The 23341-nt window shown below is 34.4% G+C and overlaps 3 protein-coding genes across 7 annotated transcripts in view; 1 reads left to right on the top strand and 2 right to left on the bottom strand.

Annotated features, from left to right (window-relative positions):
• LOC138125671 (somatostatin receptor type 2-like) overlaps positions 1–23341 on the top strand; it is a 214618-nt gene that overhangs the window by 106681 nt on the left and 84596 nt on the right. The window lies entirely within an intron of this gene.
• Positions 240–7674, bottom strand: LOC138126221 (growth factor receptor-bound protein 2-like). Of its 2 annotated transcripts, none has more exons than XM_069041949.1 (3): positions 7459–7674; positions 1396–1478; positions 240–1292 (listed from the first exon to the last, which is right to left on the bottom strand). In XM_069041949.1, exon 3 carries the CDS (start codon positions 1282–1284, stop codon positions 649–651), a length of 636 nt encoding a protein of 211 aa, XP_068898050.1. In that variant the 5' UTR covers positions 1285–1292; positions 1396–1478; positions 7459–7674; the 3' UTR covers positions 240–648. The 2 variants fall into 2 exon arrangements, with proteins under 2 accessions (XP_068898050.1, XP_068898049.1); XM_069041948.1 differs by lacking the exon at positions 7459–7674 and adding an exon at positions 1739–1812.
• On the bottom strand, positions 16988–18712 carry LOC138126037 (somatostatin receptor type 4-like). Of its 2 annotated transcripts, XM_069041694.1 has the most exons (3): positions 18525–18712; positions 18176–18435; positions 16988–18125 (listed from the first exon to the last, which is right to left on the bottom strand). In XM_069041694.1, exon 3 carries the CDS (start codon positions 18123–18125, stop codon positions 17220–17222), a length of 906 nt encoding a protein of 301 aa, XP_068897795.1. In that variant the 5' UTR covers positions 18176–18435; positions 18525–18712; the 3' UTR covers positions 16988–17219. The 2 variants fall into 2 exon arrangements, with proteins under 2 accessions (XP_068897795.1, XP_068897796.1); XM_069041695.1 differs by lacking the exon at positions 18525–18712 and having other exon boundaries at positions 18176–18467.

Below are 23341 nucleotides of genomic sequence, written 5' to 3' on the forward strand. Positions count from 1 at the left end.
GGAATTTGCTTGTTGATGCCTTGGCTTTGTGAGTTGTTAATTCGATTACCGCAGTAGTGTGGTAACAATTTCATTACCGCACTCGTTGCAATAAGGAGACTATTACACTTTCAAATGAGTGCGATATGGTTTAACTGTTAAGTTAAACTCCGTGAGTTATCACGGTGATAGATAAAATTTGGAGAATTGAAATAAAAAATCGTATCCATTTAAAAACATTTATGTATTTAATAATCTGCCGAGAATTTAAAAAGATTAAATTAAATTAAACATCTAGTTAACACAAATCAAAATAACAAAATATTTTTGAGACTACATCTTTATTACAATTATAATCATAGTGATAAAATAAATCGACTGTCACTCATCTGACGTTGTAATATAGGACAACAGAATTATAGAATAAATAATAATGATAAAAGAGATAATTGTATATTTTTGAAATATTCATTTTTATGATCATGTATTACTTACTGTCCTGTCCTATTCAAATCCTACCTATTGTCAAATCTAACAATTATGGTTCTTAGTTAGAAATTAAATAAATTTACAATAATTCATTTTTAAACATTAAATACAAAACACAAAAAGAAATTCAAACAATGACTTTAGAAAATCAAAGTGAGACAAAAGAAAAGAAGTACCTAGTCATGAGTCGTAAGGGATTACATAATTGACAGGAAAAACTCCTCGACGATCACAGATTTCCCCATGCCACCAGTGTTGATTGGAACGATCTGTCACATTAATGACGTCACCTCTCCTGAACGCCAGATCGCCGGCTTCTCGTGGAGCAAAATTGAACAACGCACGAACGAGAAACCCTTCTTCAACTATGTTTCTCAACTTGACGTCGTGTGAATGTGACAAAGGAATCTTTCGATAGTAGTCTACTAGTTCATTTAAGGAGTTAAACTTCTCCACCCACAGGGAGAACTTGCTCTCGTCATCTCTTGATACTTTGAAATGTTCCACACCATTAGAGCACTTGACGGATAAGGCGAAATCTCCTGGACTGAACTCATTTACACGTATGAGGAAGGCCCCCACGTGCTTGTCTAATAATAGTGCTTCGGCGTCAGCACTCGAGATGTTTCCATAATACCAACTGTGATTCTTCATTTGTATGTAGTGTCTCGGGATTAGACCTTCCTTTCCGTCTAGTTCGGCTATGTACCAGTTCGGGTCATCTTCCATGTCCAAAATCTTCAGCAGTTGAAATCTTTTGAAACTGAGCTCGTCGTCTGTCGTGGCGTTGTATTCGCACTTTGCTATAGCTTCCATAGCTGAAACTACAAGAAGAAATTTAGTGATGTTGGAGATGCCAATTGTTCTGGCGATTTTAGCTATTTAAAACAAAGTGAATGAGATTCTACTTTGAAACTAATAACTCACCTGGATGAATTCGGTTCGTACAATAGTTGGTTCTTTAAACTGAGATAGTTGGTATCTATCTCATCTGGATTTGTTGGCACGACCTGTTGATAACATAAATACAAGTATGTAAGATTATCAAACTTCTAAACTAAATTTTGAAAGGAGAATCATGTTATTCATAAGGTGTCCAAAGGAACAAATAATGAACAACAATTATCTCGGCGAGGGCTAATTTCTCGACTTGTTTACTGCAAGATCACACGTTTCGCTTTAGTGAACACAATAAGTCCACGTTATTTTAAGCCAAATATATCTTAAAGGGACATTAAATAAATGAATTAGAAAGATAATTATAATTTACCTTGAAACTTAAAATACGGAGTCACCGGGCGGCACTTCGAAGATCAAGTATCAAGCACCCACTTTCAAGGTTTGGGGTTCAAATGATCTGCGATGCTTCCATTTGGTGCCGATTATTCTGAGACACCCCACTTTTCTACCCCAACTTGACCAATCGGCCAATCAATTAACCGATTCCATTCCCTACCATAATATGGCGGATATTTCCAGAAATTTCTGATTTTCTGCTGGGTGGATCAACATCAGCAAAATAATGTGTCTCATATACGAGTAAAGTAATGGTAAAGACCATTTTTTAATTATAGTCCGATGGATCAATTAATAAGCCGAGCAACTGTTATTTGGCTACGAGTATCTCTTTTCAACATAATGTAAAACAATCTATTGGATTCTTGTAAGTATTTTATTAAGTCCGATCTCGCTTTGGCATGTGCGATTAGAGCAAGACGCGAGTTGTACGTTTATTCCATTAGTGACGTCAAATTTTTAGGTTAGGTCATAACTACATTTGTAATAATTTTGTTTAATTTTGCTTGGAATTTCCGCCGTATGATGCCAAGAAAAAGCTTCGCAATCTTTCTTGAACAACAGCCACTGGCAGAAGCCGACCATTATTATCTCGTTCCCGTGTAAAATATATTAACAAATTTCTTATTAGCGTGTAAGGGCATTGACCTTAGTCAACAACACAACACGTGGCATTGCCGAAACAAAATCTACGAAGAAAGACAGTCCACACCTGGGTGTTTAGTGTTGTTTCATATATTTTACCTATTAGTTGATAAATAGTTATCAAAAGAGTTCTGAAAAGAACTGTTTTTTGGCAAACAAATTGAAAACTGAGGAATGAATTTGCTGAAAAATCATGAAGGCAAAGAACACAACTCAAAATCTCAAAATTGAGAAAATTGAAATTTGTCTCAAGATGCCAATATAAATTTTCAAATATTGATGGCACCATGCACTGCTGTCAAATGTCGAAAGCAGACTCAGGTCATGTCGACTTCTTGATTCGGACTAAGCTCATCGTACTATAATAAAAAAAAGGACTATAACTTGTACTTGTACTTGTAAGGGGAAGTTTCGTTTTTCTAACGTGTCATAGAATATTTCAATAACTGAATTTTATTTCCGATAAAGATCCTCAAAATTATGAAATTTTCTAATGTCAGTATTTTTATCGGGGCTAGGACTTTTTTGAATTGTTTAATTCCAATAGTTCCTTGAATATTTATTCCAATATTTGAATTATTCAACTAGTCAAATAGTTGAACACAGGTGTCCCACTTAAGACTAATATTTCGGTTATTTGTCAACGTAATTTTTACATGCCTTTTTAAAATGTTAAATTACTTAAGATTTACTCGTATATGTACCTATCAAAAAATTGTAACATGACAAGACTTACTTTTTTTTATCGGATACATTTTTCAATTTTACGAAAACTCGAGCTAAAGCTCTCGGTTCTAACCAGAATAAAAATGCCCAAATTCAACTCGTAAAATTGTCAAAGGCAAAAATGTTTAAGTGAAAAATTGGGAATTAAAAACACAATTATTAAAAGCAATTTGAGAATTTGACAGGAGCATGCAATTTGAATCGCTTTTGACAGATGACAGAGTAGTACATAGGACGTTTTTGAGCAAGCGCTCTGATTGGCTGAACACGCGCGTTTGATGTATGTGGGAATTAATCAGGTTAATTTCAAATCTGCTAACATCAAATTAATTAATAAAATTTTTCCCTAATATGAACAAAGTATGGAACACTGGTTTTACAGCAACATTTTTTTCCATAAACATTTATTATTCTTGCCGCCAGAACCAGATTACCTGGTTGAACTTCTCCAATTGCAAAATTTCCAAGAAGGTAAAGGCTTTAACCAGATATTTTAAGAAATAATTAAATACCACTTAGAGTACAAAGTATATTTTTCGAAAAACTCTATCGTTATATTTTACGTTAATTTCAATAATAATAAAAAAGGGCAACTTGGCTCAGACTTACTATTTCGTACCTGCACTACCTGCTTTATTTATAAAAGTATACCTAATTACCAAAAGTTCACCTGAAGTATGGAGAATTTTAAAAACTCTCGTTTTTAGACATAATTTTTTCCAATAAAGGATTAAAAGTGTTTTGCTGGGTATTGTTACATTATTTATTCTCCCTTTTGGTGAAATTGTCCCAAATAACGATTTAACAGTCTTCGGGTCGAGATCCATTTGAGACTGCTCGAGAGTACAACCAAAATGTGGGGGTGGGTGGTGATAACCGGAAGAAAGGAAAACTTCGAGTGGTTTAATAGTTATTTACACAATTAGTGGGATAAAAGCAATATTACAGGATTCGAGTGTGAAGATTGCAGATGACGAGGGCGTTAGCCCGAGTTCATCTGTAATCACACGAGTTCCTGTAATATGCTTTAGCCCACGTGTTATGTACAAAATTTTATCTAAGACCGCCCCGAATTAAAAAAAAACAGGTAAATCTTATTTATTTCCGCCAGTTTCATTACACCACTCAGTGGCATAATAACTTACTTATCCCACTGAGTCGGGTAATGAAGCTCACTTATCCCACTGAGTGGAGTAATGAAATGCGTCCGGTAATGAAGTTCCTTATTCCACTCAAATGAGTGGGATAAGTGTCATTTATCCCACGGGATTAGATAAAAAAAATAATTATATTTTCACTAAGTCCAGCACATGTACAAATCTGATTCAATTCAACAAAAACGTTTCTCACACTAAATATTATGTACCAACTGAAGGGTTGTGCCCTCGCCGCGATAAAAAAAGAAAAACTCTCGAAAAGTAAATGGGTTTAAAAAAAAAGGGAACCGAAAGCGAAGCCCGATATCGTCTTCGACGCTATTCTTCTACGCCGGCCACGATCAGCGGGACCGTTCCCTTGGATCTCACCTCGTTTCCCAAAAGAAAAGGAAATTTCTAAAAGAGGAAGAAGTCGCGAGGCGGACGAAGACACAAAAGATAAGAAATAAAATAAGAACTATTACAAAAAACTGTTATTGGTCTGACCGGTCACCAGCAGACCGATAACTCAAACCCGACCAAAAAAAGCGTTCTGCCTGAAACGACGCGCTCGCTTCCCGAAAACTAAACAATTTCTCTATCTCCCTGGCCTTGATTGTCACGGGGCGGTCGACGTCTCTGGAGATCTGGACGTTCCTTGGGGAATTCCTCGGGTCCACGGTGGACGACGAAATCCGGGCGTAGAATTTGACTCCGCACTCCGGCGTTTGGTTCGCCGCGAACCTTCCGTCAGGGATATAAATCCGCTCCTCGGCTTCTGGGTTTGAACTTCCTGGATTCTCCTTCCAGCCTCACTCTCTTCGGACCCACCCTTTCCTCGCCGTTCACCCACTCGCCGTTTCAGCCCCCTTCACACTCCGGCACTCCACCAACCAAACAAGACAAAAAAAACCAAAGACCTCTCCCCCAATCTGCACTCAATTCGGATTTTTATCATTTTCGGCGGAAAACGGACTCGCCGCGAGTCGTGCGCACGGTGATCGGATGATCGAGAATACTTGCATTTTAAAAAAAATGTATATCACGTACTCGTATTTTTCACGACAAATAAAGGGTGTTTTTTTAATTTGGCGTCGAAGTAGGCGTTGGAGAGTCGATTGAGATCGCACCACTCGTGTAAAAGCGTAAGATTTAAACAGTTGATCCGTGATCCGTAACCTGTATAGTGCGTTCACAATCGACACTTCCACGCCTACTTCGACGCCAAATTTAAAAAAAACACCCGTTATTAATATCAAAATGTAGACACGCGGACACTTAATTTTTGTACGGTGAACGGCAAAAGTATGGAATAAATTCATTAAAAATTAAACAAAATTTTGTTCAAAAAAATCTTTGAACGGATAATTTTTAGTTTATAAAAATACATATTTTAATACCAAATAAAATTCCAAGCAGTCATTTGTTTTCGAGTGATGAGGTCATCGTTTTTTTTTTTTTTTAATGGAAACCCCCCCTATTTTTTTTTTATTCTGATGGCCCTTTAATTGTCTAAACGACAGTATTAAAATTTTGTTATCTGACATACAAAAATTTTTGAGAAAAAAATAATAAAGTTGGAAAAAATAAATTTTATAACTAACAAAAACAAGTCAAAAACTGTGTTGCTAAGTGCTTAAAATTTAAAGTTACCTACGTTGTGTTTATTTTTTGCCAATAGTCATGATGATGTTTTATTTTAAGGCCTATTAGGCAATACTCAGTAGTCGTAACACAAATTCGGAGACAAAGTAGTGTCAAAACGCATGCAGGAAGGGATTTAAACACAAGTTTCCCCACAATTATTTTATTACAAAATATTTCGAAGCCTTGTTTACAAAATGAATGAGTTCTGCGGGTTTGATCAAATTTTGCACTGTGTTAAAATTATTGTTGAGGTTATGGTTGTAATAAAATTCGTAAAAGGCTTTCTTTGTAATTGTGATCCTGAATTTAAACAGATGATTGAGTCGTCAGTCTTCACCTGATTATCTAATTTAGATTTGCAAAAGTCTATTTTTGCTGTAACCCCCCATTTTTATGCAACCCTATTTACGTACGTCAAATGTACCCTAACCCGAGCAACATTTAATATCGCGTTTACTAAGTTAGACTTGTACCTGAATCGGAAGGTAACATGCTCGCGGCATTTGATAAGTGCATCGCATTTAACTATTACGCCCTAGTGCCGAAATACCTCTTCTGGTAAAAGTCCGGTGCCCAAACACCGATAACAATTTCCGAACAAAACCGGGATATACAAGTCCTCGCAAATGAGTCTAAATGACTGTAGGCGTCATTTCTCTCACAAATTTTCGTCCACGAGCTTAGACAAAGACTTGTTCAGAACTTTGCCGTACGCGACACCAGTTTATTACAGGTAACCGGGATGGTTATTTTGTCTCGTTTGCCCTCGTGGTAGCCCACACATACATGGTACATGTCGTTGGAGCAACGTCCATTCTAAGTCCACTGCCGGAATCTACGACCTGTCACAATGTCTTAGACCTTGTAAAGTTGGAGAAGAGGGTCCCCGGGAACCATGACTCTCCTCATCGTTGGTGGCCGAGAAACGCGCCTATAATTTCAGGTGCAATTGGTGCAAAACAATATTTTTGCTTTGATCGCCTAAACACGACGCGAGAGAGAAATAGCCCTACTCTGCCCTATATTGAATATGCAACCAATTATTGTATCTCCCTAAAGTTTATAACACGAGATTTCAATTGGATTTGAGAGCTACGATTGAACAAGCCAAAGGAAAGATGTGGTTATAGATTAATGATTGATTGTTAAGTTTAATATCTCCTGACTGCTGGTTACCCTCAAATATGGAATAATGACTAAAATTCCTTCACGGTAGAAACATTTACTAATATTTTAATAAATAAATAAAGTAAAATTTCAAATTAAAATAATCCGACAAACTAAGGGTTGCGACCCCTTTCACTGGAAATAGAATCATTTGTTGCTGGTTACCTCTAGTTTTAAAATCTTTACGTCAACTACGTGGAAATTTGGAAATTTATTTTAAATTTAAAGTTTGATTATTTCAAATTGTTGAATAAATTACTGATCAAATGAAAATTTCATGGTGAATGGCGGTTAAGGAAGTTCAACGAAGACAAGAAAATTTTGACATAAAGTTAATTAATCAAAATAATAGATAACCCTTTCTCGGGCTTACCTAGAAAGTTTAATACCCTGGCTGATCGTCGACACCTGTTGTTTGAACTGGCACTAACTTACATATTTATTATCACTCGGCACTCTTACCGAAGCTGAAGTGATTTAAATTTAAAAAAAAATGGTTTAAATTTGGAAAATTTACACAAAATCGCAAAGGCAGACACGGATATCGACTAGCTAGAAAGACAGTCAAAAACCGAAATTCCCCAAAACAAATGTGCCAAAACTTTAAATAGGGGAAGCTAACCCCCCTTCCCTTGTTACTCATTTTCCATATGTGTGGCATTATGCAAATTTGACTCTTACGACGCATTGGCATTCGATCAAACCTCGCTTAACTCGCTTAAAAAAATACTCTTATTTCCTAGTTAGGGTGGTTTTTCGATTGGCAATATCAACATTATTAAACATAAATTTGTTAGTCCATTGGACAATATAATACAACACAGTAACGATAGCGAATCACCCCAATTACGCTGAAAGAGAAACTAAACTCCAAAATTGGTTGTTGTTCTGTCTGCAACTAATTATTGAACTGAATGTGGTTAATGAATGTAACAAAGAATTTTGTTTGTTTAAATTTTACGGAAAGCGTATGGAAGAAAGACGTAAGAAAACTGTAAATTTCGTAGTACTACCCCCTGTTAGATGTCGCCCCCAGTACTACAGCGGTACTATTTAACATTTTCACGTTTTTTCTAAGTTTTTTTTTTACAGAAATTCCTACCTACTTCCCTTGTAAAACTATGTTAGTAAATGGGCAGTAATCGTACGGTGCAAGATTTGCTTACAATGATTAAATAAAGAAAATTGGTTTGTACATCAGAATTACGATTACTCCAGCTTAAATTAGGGTTAAATTGTATATCAAAATGTTCAGAAAAATACAGTGCGTCTTTCTAAAATAGTGGGTTTGTAACCTGACTTTGTTTAAACAAGAATTTATCAATTTCGCTAAATTTTCCCACGACTGACCACACGTGCAAGTGTAATCTGATATCTTACTTGACCAACCCTTGGCTGGCGACGCTGGGCTTAAAATCTAAATAGCAGACACCAAATTCTAGTGGACCAATTCATTTGTGAATATTTTAAACAATTCGGCCGATTTTAAAGGATTTAAACTAATTAAGAAATTTTACTATATGAATTTAGAATACCGAACGAAGCTTCCTAGTTATTTTATGTAAACACCTTATGAGACATCGTTACGACAACCCCAGATCAATTGGATTAATATTAACGCTGTTAATTTTAGTTAAATTTTGTTTTTGTCACTCAAGATACACGGTTACTCCTTTCTAAACGGATGTATTAATTTATTTATCGTTGTCTCTATTTTCGTCGAATTTTAAACAACAATTAAATTATTTATCTTTTCGTATGCAAATGAATGCCTTGCTTGGTCGACTGTATCTAGTGCGGTGGGCGTCTCGCCACCCTAATAATTTAGAGAAATACCAGATGGCCTTTTGAAAGAAACTAAAGAAGTTAATTTTGCGATTTGAAACGGTCTTAAATTCCAGGAAACCCTCCCTGGGAACGGCTCTGTTTTTCTAACATTCCGATATTTACAAAACATGTGTGTATTTTAAATGGAAATACATGGAATTCATAAATTGAACAGAAACAATTGAGGGTTGTTAAGACAAATCTGAGTTTGTTGAATTGAATGTGAATATTTTCCGCGATGGTACTTTTTGCTTTCACTCTGCAGATGGATGAGTGGTGCGTTCACAATCACCTCTTTAACGCAAACTTTGAGGATACATTTAAATGAATACATAATACAATAATAAGACTATTATTTTGACATCAGTTTCTGAGATAACAAGCCCGGAGCTAAGCATAGAGACTATATACCTGTTTATATTGTTACCTGGCATAAAATGTTTAGTGGTTCAAAGCTGCCGAACCATAATCTCCTTCCTTGCAGCCATACCCTTCATTATTACTAATGACGGAGTTCATAAAAGAAACAAGAAAATACAAAATTTTAAGCAAAAATGGAATTGGTCATTAAAAATAAATCGCCTTTCCAATAATTTATTTGTTGTCCTCATGAATACCCCAGGCCCAATACCGATCCTTAAGTGTCTGTTTACATTTATTACCTGCTTCCTTGTGAAGCTATTTAAAATTTTAACAACTGAATAACAATGTATAAATATACATTTTTATGCTGCCAGTAAATGCTTGTGATGAAACTATTCTTTCTAATACTCTCTAAGTCTTCATCTAAAAAATAGATACAACAGAACTTATTAATATCATGGATTATAAAAAAAATCTGAAAAACGAGCTCCCAATAAACAGGAAATAATTTTGATAATAATTTTTATCTAGTCGTCTTGACATTCCTCATTTGCTCAAAGAAAAAGTTCAAATTTGTTTTAATAATAAAAGACAAAAAGTAGAATATTATTCACGACGATAAAATTTAATTATCTTCTCGAAGTAAATAGTTATTTGTACAACTAGTTACGAAAGTCATACTTTTTTTCACGAATTCGCAGATTGATTAACGAGGGCGTAGCCAGAGTTAATCAAGCAAATAAGTGAAAAAAAGAGTCTTTCATAACGTGTTGTACACACTATTTTTTTGCATATCGAAAAAAGTTGAGAAATTTGGTCTAAACGGATTTATGAAAAATTACAAAAAAAATAGGTATGCTTTGACAATCATCTCCAAGGAGATGAGGCAAAAAAGTACTACTTTAACTAGGATTTTTCGTGTAAAAAAGTGCCACTTTCATTACGATATGCAAAAAATACAATTTTATCGTCTTGTATAATAACCAACTATTAATTATTTTAAAAAATAAATAATAAAATAATAATGTAATAAATAATATGCTTTCGAAATAGTTAATAAGTGAACATTTTGAATGTTAAACGTTTAAATATCCCACATTAATAGTTATAAATGCTATAAATAGATAGAGGATAGGATTAAAATATCTACAGGGTGTTTTCGAATTTGAGGCGTTTCATTTACCATGTGATAGTAGGTATACATTATTCTAAAGAGTTTTAGCCAAAATTACCTTAGTAAAATGTGTACGGCAATGAAGATAAAAAATAAGTTAATTTTTTTGAAATTTTTGAAACCGGTCCTGCTTAATTTTGCGCTGATTTGTTAATTAGAAATTAAAATTGACAAAAAAAATCAAATGAACATGGACGATAATCAAAAATACTGTCAGAGTTATCATCTACATAATTATTCGGAATGAGTTATCATTACGAAAATAACGAGCTCACAGATATGTTGCCAATGTATGGGCAATGCTATCGGAATGTGGCTGCGGCGTAAACAGAGTACGGAGAGCGATTTTCGAAAAGATACCATCCTGGGCCACTTCAGTTTATTTATCTAGTACAGCGAAGAAATAGACAGGACCGGACTCAAAATTTTAGAAAACCATAAAAATATGCAATCAATTGCTGCCGTTAATACAAACATTTTACTAAGGCGATTTAGGCTGAAATTCTGAAGAATAATGTATAGTACCTCCTGTTACAAGGAACGCCTCAACTTCGAAAACACCCTGTATATACGTATTATATCATATTGTTTACAAAAATATTAAGAGTAATGGAAACATAAATAAAAAAAATTTGTAATTTCGTAAGCACATCTCTTGATTCAAGTGTTATTTAATATTTATTTGCTTACATTTGTTTACATTGTACCTATTTATAAACATATTTTTTATGGTATACTCGTATATACACTAAGTTATTTACAATGTCTAAGTACAACAAATAATATATTTTATACAGATTTTACTGGAATGTAACATAATAAATTTTTATGAAGAAGGATAAATTGGAGATGCTGTAAAGAAGTTTCAAACCAACTGTTTATTAGAAAATTTAATTTTAATTAAATTACTTTACTATTTTTTATTTGAAATAATTTAGTCGGTTTCAGTAAATAAATTATAAAACTACTCTAAGTAATGAAACTGTACAAGTGGGGTTTAGCCAGCTGAGTTAATTTTCTATGTTACCGATAAGATTATAACTGACAGTTTCGTTCTCCAGTCCACCCCTCTGGCATGCAATTAATCTTTTAAAGTACATCTGAAAGTTCCGATCAAATTTATACAAATAATACAACACAAATGGAAAAACTCCAGTCGCCAGGACATCCGCAAACAACACCGCATACACAGGAAATAAATTATAATAAGCTAAAATGAGAAAAAAGTAAGCAGGGGTGCAAAAGATGATGATAATATTTGCAACACTTAGCCCCGTGTCGGTGACGTTCTGCAAAGAAGTCCGACCGCTGCACCTCTGAACCAAATTCATGTACATCGAGACAAGAATCATGAGAATCTGGAAGGAGAGCACGAGGTAGAATGTTGCAAATACGTCGCTCCTCAAACACAATTTAGTCAAAAACGGGAATATCAGAACGCAAACGAGATAAATTGAGATGAGGAGGAATTTGTGACATTTACAAAAATACGAATACTTGCTCTCGTCGCAGTACAATTTGAAATACCAGTTAAGGACTAGAAGGATGATAATTAAGAAGGAGACGGCGTTCAGCATTCTCACTCCTACGAAAATGGCGCAGAACTCGGTGTGGTACTGCGGCAAGGGCGTCCCGAAGTAGGTGAAAAACCAGAGGAGGATTTCGTCGAAGAGCAAGCTGAAAATCTGCACTAAAACTATGTGGAGGATGGTGTAGTTGGTGACGTCCCTCCTGAGATTCTTGTATTTGATGATGGTGACGGAGATTAAAATGTTGGCGATGATGGACGAGACGCTCGCAATCGTCGTCAATTTGAGCACTTGCTTCTCATAGAAATTCTCGTTTGAGTCGTCGTCGTCTATCGTCGTCGGCAATTCTGTGGTTTCTTGTCCGACGTGCATTTTCACTAATAAAGTACCGTGGGTGGTCAATTCGAACGTTAAATTTGTTGCGGACTTACCAGAAGCATCTACCGCCGGGTTCTAATGTGCACTGAGTAGAGAACCACGGGAAGACAACAATTATCCGTTTAAGCTGATGCGAACAAGTAGCAATTTATTCAAATGTGACCTACCCCAGTTCGGCAATTTCGCCAACTGACTCACATATTGAATGTTTGTATTTTTTGGCAAGTCGAAAAGCGAAAATAAATCATTCTTATTATTGTATTGGTGTTTTGACTACACGACTAGAGACTGTCAAAGTGGCGAAGTGCTAAAACTTGATGGTGTTAAAGAGATACGAAACGCAGTTCATTTGAGAACATGCTGATCCAGGAAAATTAAACTTGACTCGCAGATTAACTCGTACGAGATAAGTTGCTGTAACTGTCAAAGTGTTTATTAGGTTTTATTTACCAAAGCTTCCATTCCAAATTAATTAAATTACTGTAGAATAATAAACGATCGAAGATATTTTAAATGCAGCTTATTAACAGATGCCATCTATTTACGTTTTGACAGTGACTAACTCAATCAATCAGAGCAATCAAATTGGCACAGAGATTTGTAGGTTGGTGACTTAATGAGCAAAAAAAAATCTTTAATGGCAGAGTTGATTTTTTATTAATGAAATGACTGTAAAAATATGTGGACACATGAAGGTATAAAAAAACTACAAATATGCATCAAAAATTATATGTGTGGTGAAACAATAATAATAATCAAAAACGCATTAAGAAAACAGATAAGTCCAGATGATTCTATTTTAAGAAAGATAATAATTATTATACAGTGCGGAACCGAATAATTGTCATCTAGTTAGCTTTGGAATTTTTGCACATGTAAATTTTCCTGCACCGCTCTATTGTTTTTGAAGTACCCAACTATGTAGTTCTGTCAAAAAATATCATCCATCAAATTGACGATTGTTACAATTTACTAAATTGTAAATAAAATGTATACCATGCAAGAAAACACAGGAAGTGTGATGAAGAGAAAATCCACTGGAAGGCAAATGTCGTCGATCAAGAGGAAGAACTCCTGCAGAAAATCTTCATTCCTCGACACGTCGTATGTCTGCTCAAACAAACGTGTCCCACACCAACGTTAGAAGGATTCGCCGTCGTTTACAGATGCATCCATAGAAAGTGTCTACAATCTTGCTGAGAAATCACAAAAGTCGAATGCAGTATTGCAACCTTTGTCAACAAATCTTAAACAACGACGACGTTCTCGATCTAAGTTTTTTTACGGACGAATCTTCGTTCCATTTAACAAAATTACCGGAAATGTCCTGTTATCAATCCCCGGAATTTGCTTGAGGTGTCTTTACATCCTGTGAAGATAGGAATATGATTAGCTGTATCCCGCCGTAGAATCATAAGACCAATATTCTTCCACGATACAATCAATGGTTAGCGTTGTAGGGAAAAATTGTTGGCCCCATTTTTAGACCAGGTGCATCACGATGTATTTGAAAATGGTTACTTTCAGTAAGACGGAGCAACAGCTCAAACTAGTCGAGAAAATTTGGGATTTCTTGAAGAGATTCCCTAGTTATGTTGTTTTTTTTACAAATTTGTACCTTTTTATATTCAGTTCAAGAAGGATTTTTTTTAGTAATGTTAGTGCATTTGTTTTGGTGACAATTCAACTCACATTCTCTCGACCAATCAGATTTACGAAATTGGTCAGTACGGACCAATCACGCTTGTTTTAGAAAATTTGCCGCGGAAATTTTCACTAGTGAAAATTGCCGCCGGAAATTTTTTGACATTTTCACTATTTATTGACGAATTGTACAATAACAATCTTTTTTAAATCACGAACGACTATTCAAGTGTTTCTTTCATAGAATTTTTCAATCTTCGCTCAGTGAATTGTCATGCCGAATACAAACTCCTGGGTACGAAATTGTCGGAAATTTCGTACCCACTCGTTGTATTACTATTGAAAATTAAACAGATTTGTTCAAAACAATCCCTTATTCTCGAGAATTATTCTAGCCATGTTGTCGTTTTTATTCAAAATATAGTCAAGTAGTGATCCTTGCTGAAATAATTGTTGAGAATTAGGGATTGTTTTGAGCAAATCTGTTTAATTTTCACCAAAACAAATGCACTAACGTTATTAAAAGAAAATCTTTTTTTAACCAAATATAAAAAGGTATAAATTTACACAAAAAAGTTTTTTTGACGTCTTGTTTTAATTAATACCTCCTAACAGGGTTATCATAGAATCATAAAAAATGTGCATACAATGAGTGTTACCACATTAAATTTACCACAAAAAATTTTCAAATTATTCTCAGGCTGTATTTACCTATTAGGTATACATTTGCAAAAAAATTCGTATTTTGATCGATTTTATTTTCCAGTTTTAATTTTATATAATTTTCCCTGAAAATTGTTCGTAATAATTATTATCTCTAAAATGATTTAAGTGCAGCTTCTATCAGAATAATTCCATTTTTTTAACTAAACATTTAGGCCCGGCTGTATAAAGCGATGTCAAGTTGTTGTTCAAGTTAACATAATGTCAAGCGATCTGATTGGAGGATATTTAACATTTTATTTGAATCAGCCAATCAAATGGGCGGATTTATACAACCGGGCCTTAGTGTAAATTTGCAAATTTGTATGTTTTATTTGTATTAATTTAACTAAAATGAGATAATAGAAAAAATATCTAGGAACATTTACAACAAATCAATACATTCAACTGATATTTTTCACAAAAATGCTTCTTTTGCAATTTATTAGCTTGCTGACTCTTATTTTTTAGTTTTTTAAAATTGGAAAATCAAAATCCCTTGCATTGACAAAAAAAAATGCATCTTACTTTGGCGAAAAGAAATTTAAGGTTAAAACATAATTCTACATTATTTTTATTAACATATTTAGTAAATTTTTAATTTTTTAATTATTTTTGAATTTTGAAGAATGAAAAAAATTAAATATACAGGGTGTAACAGAAAAAAGTGCATTTATTTTAACTGGTAATAGTACTCATCAATTACAAAAATGTTTTTAAATAAATCTAAAGACTTTTTTAAACAGGAATCGTAAAAACTGAATTTTTTTATTCCCTTCGTATTGCACTCTTCATTCATTGTTTTTTACCAATCAATATGTTTGCAGTAATTTTTTTTTCCAGAAATTTCGCTTCATGAATAACAGTGTTTCACTTTCGTTTGTTTTTTTGTTACCTCCTTGTTTTGTTCCTTTATTAAATGTAATTAGATTAAAATCGTTCCATAGGCGTATTTTGGATTAATTTTTAAAACCGTTCAGAATTTGTTTTTGAAATAAAATATTTTGAAAAGTTGTTGTAGTAGATGAGTCCTATTACCAGTTAAAACAAATGCACTTTTTTCTGTTACACTCTGTATGTACATACTTACTTCCAGGAAATTATTTAAATTATTATAAAAATTTGTTTCAAATTAATAAAAGATATAAATGTTGAATGTCATATTAACAATATTTCTGTAATTTCACAAATAACTGTTTTAATAATTATAACAATTGTATAATCTTTATAATATTCTTCTTCATTTCGTCTGTCTGGTAAAGCAATTTTTTTGTGATAACAAAAAAAAAATTACTATGTAAGTACTTCCAAAATATTCTTTAAACATTTTTTAAAAGCTTTCAATGAATTCTGCTCATTTCTTAAACAAAACAGGTATACAATATTTTCTTGTTGAAACTCAATACAAAATTATTATTATTTATTTGAATTATTTGCTAATAATAAATAATAAGCATTTTTTTAATCTAAGTTTAAATCGTGCTAATTTTGAAGAATTTAAAAAGAAAATCATTTCAAAGATTAGTTTACTCGAAAAGAAGTTTTCAAATGGCAACATAAAACACCACAAAAGTTACGCCGGCCTGAATGCCGTCAACAATTATAACAATTTTGACAGTTTTTGTCCATAATAAAGGATTAATTATTTTTATTTTTATTTTGTTATCAAACAAGTAGTATGTACATTTCATTAGACCAATCACTTTTGGTTTGGTTCAATTTATCACTTGGTGATAGTCTGGCTCAGTGTCGTACCATCATATCACGTACAAATGAATCGTTAATAAAATAAAAAAATATTTTCAAAGTAATTTCAACTAAATACAAAATCTATCTCTTACTGAAATGTACGAGCATAATTTTCTTTGGGATGTGGTCACCTATGAATACGTTTACATAATCACAACACGTTTGATAATAAATATTCAATAAATAGTTCTTGTTCACTTTACGATCTGCATAGTTCTAGGAATCATTTTTCCCAGCCAGTCTTCGAGATGTCGAAAGTGATAACCCTAATCACTGTCACGTGACAGATCAAATGTCATGAGCATATCTGAGGAAAACTGAAATATATAATTTGTGTACGTTATATTTGTTCGGTACATCTAATCAACACAATTATCGTCAGATGTAAAAGAGCGCGACAACCGCAATAAGAAACTGCTTGAAATTCGACAGGACGAGAAAGATGATTTCTTGCAGACCTTGACATTATGTAATCACGCGAGGCAGTATTTACGGCAAATTTTTTCTAAATTGTTATTGCGCCACAATCACAACAATTTAACAAAATATTTTATTTGTCACAATACACCTGCGAGTAATCAAATTAATTTTTACATTTAGTCGACTATCACATCACATACGATCGCATAAATATTTCGAGGTCAGGTCAAAAACCATGACTAAATTAAATCGTTTTTGACCTTTACCACGATCTATCCTTAACAACAATAAAATACAACAATAGAGTTTTCGCAATTAATTATTGTGTTAAGAGAAAAGCGAGATTGGTCAGTTTTGGGAGATTTGCACACCGTTCACGTCATTATAAGACACTGGTTGGTCTTCTAGGGTTTCGTTGCTATATTTGTTACACCTGCACTTGAACACTTGCTTGAGAAACACGTTGTAGTTGTCGTCGAAGTTGTACAAATATATCAAATTAAAAATGGGGGTGGAGAAGCCTAATGGCAATAAACAGATAAAGAAGAGAGGGGTGTTGACGACCACTTTTATGGTAACAATGATAAGAATTACAGAAGGGAACCACAAGAGGAAGAATATGTTGGTGATGGCCAGTCCGTAAGTGCCACTCCTAGCGACCGTTATTCTTCTCTTCTTGACGGCGTGTAAAATGTTCATCACGATTAGAAACAGTACAAAGAGAGCAACACTAGCCACCATGACTATGTAAGTGATCACGAACATATAGTGTTGGAAGCAGAGCTGGACAGTTATCGACGTCGTGAACAAAGCCAAAACGTAAACGGCGGCGACGCCGAATTTGTAAAATCGGCAGAACTTGACGTACGTTTCTTTGTGGTACAACTTGATGTACCAGTCGCACACCATGAGGAACAAGAACCAGGTTGCGGCGAACATCACCGAGATTTCGATCTGGTAGAGGGCGCAAAACACCGCCCCGTGCACCGACGTGACATGCGTGAGCATCATCATCACGCGTGTCGTCAAAGGGGTGCCCAACAAGAACGCCGCCTGGAGGATGTTGACGTGAAGAAAAATCAAATTGGTGGCGTCCTCTCGCAGCTTTTTGTACTTGAGTACGACGAAGACGATGAAGAAGTTGGCAGCGACCGACAGCAGTCCCACTAGAGTGAACACCTCCAGGAAGATCCTGTCGTAGCCGATCGGCTCGTACTCGTAGTCATCGTCGGTGATGTTGGTCGAGTTGACCATCTGGAAAAGCGTGGTGAGGAGCAGCGGTACCACTTTGAACGGTGACTCACCTTGGATTCGCACAGTTATCACCACAAATGTTTCCTAGACACTAAAGTTGGTCGGGTGGCCACGAGCATTATCAACAAATTATTATCTACATGCAGCGGTCGCTTGCAAGCGGCTGGATTTACGTAAACAACGATTCGAAGAAGAGGACACAAATAGACGTCCGATTTGGATTGAGCCGATTCGTAAACAAGTTCAATCAAAACAAACGAGGTTTTTACGCAGGATTCCTTGGCACGACTTGTTGATGGCGGCTGTTTCACTGAAATTAAAAAAAGTGTTGTTTTCCGCTTAAAATGACATCACAGGGGGGACAGTTCACGCGACGGTTGCTAGGATTCGTTTACGTACCATTTTGTTAACCAACAATCATACTTCGACCATATATTCTTGCAAACTGGTTTCTTTTACCGCATTATAATTGGTGTTCAACACATTAAATTGCAAATGGCTTAATCATCATTTAGGTTATTGGCCTCGCACTTCACCGGAGAAACTTTCATTAACTTTTAAACCCTTTCGTCTTATTGGTATTGTGCCTACTGACTCAGATATGTTTTCGGTAAAATTAGACCGCTGAGTTGGCAGCATTATATTAAATACAGGCTGGTCCAAAATCAGATATTTAACACATGCGAAATTTTCTCGGTTTTGATTTACTTAATAAAAACTCATATTAATATCAGAATAAAAATGATGAAAATACTACAGGGTCATTATAAAATATTACCATCGTAGTTGGCGCTGAAAATCCACACAAATTTTGGATGTGCCGCAGCCTCGCAACGTTAGACAAACTATAGGGCATTCATTTTAAATGTTGGGTAAAGTCATAAACTCAAAACACCATAAATTACGAAAGCGACAAATTTTCATTGTATCGGTACCGTAAAATAGGAATCCCTCTGTTCATATAAAACTGGTACCACGTCGTACTTTCACCTTCTTACCGACGAGCAAAAGAAAGAGACGTTAAAATATCCACAAGTAAAAAAAAATTAAAACACATTTTGTGATCAGTGACCAAAAAAATGTAGAGATTGTTGATTTTAAAAAATGTATTTGACAAATAAGATTACTAAATAAAGAAAATTAGTAAAGTATCCATTACATGTATATTTTAAAGTAAGTAAGAAATAAATAACAAAATATGTAAACAAATAAAAAATTAATCGTCATGTGAATCAAATTCACTAGATGATTTACCAGTATTGGCAACAAATTTAATATTAATGGTTCCACTTGGTCTTCTAAAAATGATCTCAATCATTCACCATTCACCATTCTTTAATTTTGATCCCGAATATATTGAACACAGTTTTAGATTCACTGAGTTTCGGACAAGTGTCAAAGCAGGCAAGTTTTATTACAAAACCCAACATTTAAAATGAATGCTCTATAGTAGACAGATTTCCACTACCGCCAGGACCGCCACCTATCGGCGATACTAGTCTCACTCATGTTATGAAGGTTGCGGCCCATTCAACTAATCCACCAACGCTTACTACGATGGTACAATATTTTATAATGACCCTGTACAAAGATGTGAGATGTGGACTAAACAACGCAAAAAGTGAGGTTAGATTTGAACAGCTGATTCATGATCTGTAATCCTTAGTGCGTTCACAATCGACTCTTCAACGGCTACTTTGAGGATAAATTTAAATGAATACCGATATATCAATATTACCTTTCAATAATCAACGAATCAAAGAAAACGTCATTTTAAATATTCGCTATGGTGCTGTCTTTTTAATGAAGAATCAGAGAGTAGAACAAAGTGGTTTAGATACATTGTAAAAAAAATAGTAAACAATAGATATGTATTTACGATACAAGTGGGATAAGAGCATTTTAACAAATGCCTGTGAAATTTGCGAAGCCGAGTTGTGTAATCTCACAAGTTTGTTAATGATGCGTTATCACACGTGTATTGTACAGGGTGATTCAAGTTTTACCGCCCGAGCGAAAACACACACTTCTAATCGATTTAAAATTCTCAAAAAATGCAGAAATAATTGTGTAGCGCTGTAGAACATTCTGTAAAAATCTCAATTTTTTTAATGAAACGAGTAAATATTTCGTTTTAATTCAACAACCGCTAGATTAATTTACATAATTTTTCACTAAGAGTCCTTTCAATCAGTTATTAAAAATGTGATGTCATTGAAATCATGAAAGCATCACCGGTTTTTGAAATAAATGGAATTCGATATTAAAGTGCAAAATTTAGCCATGATTTATTATTAAATTGGATGGTCACTTCCACAATAGAAGTTGACATGGGTTATTTATGGTACCTTAAAGAGACTAAAGACTTACTGGAAAAGTTCTCAACAGATGTTTCCCGACAATGAGGTATTTATTTAGGACACTGCAGAAGTTGTAAATCTTGATCATTTTTCCGTGTTAATATTAAAATTGAAATAATTCAAAAACTAATCATTTTCTTTTGATGCGAATTTCATAAATATGTTCTTTGAATTAATTGTGAATTATGAGCGTGCACGGATTTTTTTTTTAATTTTAGTCAAAATCAATTTTTTAAATTTTATGGCTCTGAATGAAGTAATACGGGAAAACTGATTGCACACGTTTGAAGCCTTATATAAAGGGAATGTAGCCCTAAAGTTTCGTAGTTTTTACTAATTTTTTAATAGGGTTAATCGTGCGGGCGGTAAAACTTGAATCACCCTGTATAATATTTTTTATCTACGACCGCCCAGAATTAAAAAAAAATGTTTTTTTTACCGAAGTGAGAATCGACCACTACTATAATACCAAGAATTTAATATACATACATATGTAGTAGAAAAAAATTCACAAGAACTGTCTTCATGGGGAGTTTATTTAACAAATTGCAAAAATTGTGTAGGTAGTTAATATTTATAAAAAATAGTTATATTCTATCTTTATTCTAAATTTCCACCACCTGTTGAATTATGTTGGCAGAATAAAAATATTTCTAATCTGGGGATTGTTATAACCGAAGTTGGCAATATAATTATTTTAAAACATGATTCGAAAACAATGGAAATTTACTTAACGCTAAAATGAAAAATGCTCTAGTAAATGTTTCGAAACGATAAAAAGGTGAGCACGTTCTTTTCCTGACAAATACAAGATGACGCACTTTTTACCAAACAGTGTTGCCGGTTGCATTTCTAACGTAGAATGCAGTGTTGGTGGAAATTTAGAATTGAGACAGACTATACATTAATTGTTCTTGTAGTTCAATGTTTATTCATTGATTAATTGGTTTTTATTATAAAAAAGCGTGCGGTAATGAAAATACGTGTGGTAATGAAAATGCGTGCGGTAGTGAAGTTCTTATTTCATGCAAAATAGATGGGATAAGTGTTAATTATCGCACGGGCGTAGATAAAATTAGTAATGTGAATTTTGGATATTATCTTACCACGTGAACTTCCAGCAGTGTAACACAAACCTTGACCACGACAAACCAACAGCTTGTGTTTAGTCTTTTATCTGCACGATAACAGATTAGAGAGAATTCAAAATGAGTGGGGTAAATATAGGGGCGGGAGAGTACGTAAGCAATATTCTAAGAATATGAGTCACCAAGGAGTCATACAGTCCTTCAGTACAGTTGCATCTTCCATTTCCAATTTATGACTCATCCTAATCACTTCGGCAATAAGACAGAAGGAAAACACTGAAAGCAGTTGTCTATTGACAGTGTTGTTATTTTCGTTTTAATAACTCCCAACGCACTTTACAAATTGATGTTTTGTGGCAATATTAAAACGTGCAATTAAATGCATTGCACACCTTTTGTAATTATCACAAAGTTTTCATTTAATTATTTGGAATTTCTGTTTGAACGTAAAGTCGGCAAAGTAAAATGTTCCGTAATGGCATGATTAAATTAATAACTTCCTCTGAACTTCTCTCACTTCAATAGTACTTAATGATGACATCTTTTGCGTTGTCTAATTTTAACCGAGCAAGTACAAATTGCATCTGAAAGGCCTGGAAACGGCATTCTCTGTGTACATTGCAACACATTTTTACCCCAATTTGTATTTTTCTTAATCTCTCTTTGTTTTTCATATGTAACTTCTTCTAATTATAATTTCAATTGTCTTCAAACTGTTTTCCAAAATGCTTACTATTTTGCATAAAAGAAATTGCTGAAAGAAGATACAATTTCTTGATTTGAACTTTAGCCAACTGGAGGACAAAACTTCTGCATTTCTTCAGTATCATTGATAAGTAAAAAATTGAGAGTTAGAAAGGAGACAGTTATACTCCGTTTCTGAGTTCGATGCCGGTAAGTCGTAAAACCGGGTTGTCATAAATCAATAATAATCACCGCTTAACACACGCACATGCTAATTTCTTTTGTTGGGAAGATTTTTGCGCTCGGCACACGTTAACAAATTGGCCATCCACTTTCTGAAAGCTGTGTGCGGGCATAAGAGTGAGAAAACATGATGTTTGGAAGATGCCATGTAAGGGATAGTACTTTAGAGCAGGAAAACAAAAAAGTTGAATTGTAACATTTTAATACCAGTAGAATGGCTTAGGCTGCTTATAATTAATTTTTCGTGAAATGTTTTGGACGCACTGGAATCTGTCAGCGCTTCGGTGGTGTTATGGCTTAGCGGCATCGGACTCAGAAACAGAGTATATTTACGTTAGAAAAATATTTATTGTAAAGTCTATTTGTACAAAGGTTACAAAAAATGTTTCACGCCGAGGTTGGTATTAATACATTATCGGGAGCCTCTCTTAAGTCCATGATATCTCTATGGTCACCCCCTACCACGGAGTTTTCCTCTTTGCATTTGCATATTCTTCCAAGACTCTTTTTGAACGTCTCGTCGCAACAGTACAACAGGAACAGAACCACGACCGAATTTGAAAATGCAATTCCAGTGGTTAACTCTCCGAGACCATCGTACGTGTGGTTCTCTTCAAAAATGAGCAAATGGCACACACGGACCCATTTCGGAAGCCAACAGAGAAGATAGGAAGACACCAAAATCAGTACCAAGTTGGACTTGACAATTATCACGCTGGAGGTTTTCCACTTGATCAGTCTGAGCACATGAATTCCGATAATCACTACAATGGTAAAAAGAGTTCCGATTAGAACTAGAAGCAGGATGTAGGGAACGTGGATTTTGTAGAAGCAGAAAAAT

This window comes from Tenebrio molitor, chromosome 3, assembly GCF_963966145.1.
Source record: "Tenebrio molitor chromosome 3, icTenMoli1.1, whole genome shotgun sequence".
NCBI lineage: Eukaryota > Metazoa > Arthropoda > Insecta > Coleoptera > Tenebrionidae > Tenebrio > Tenebrio molitor.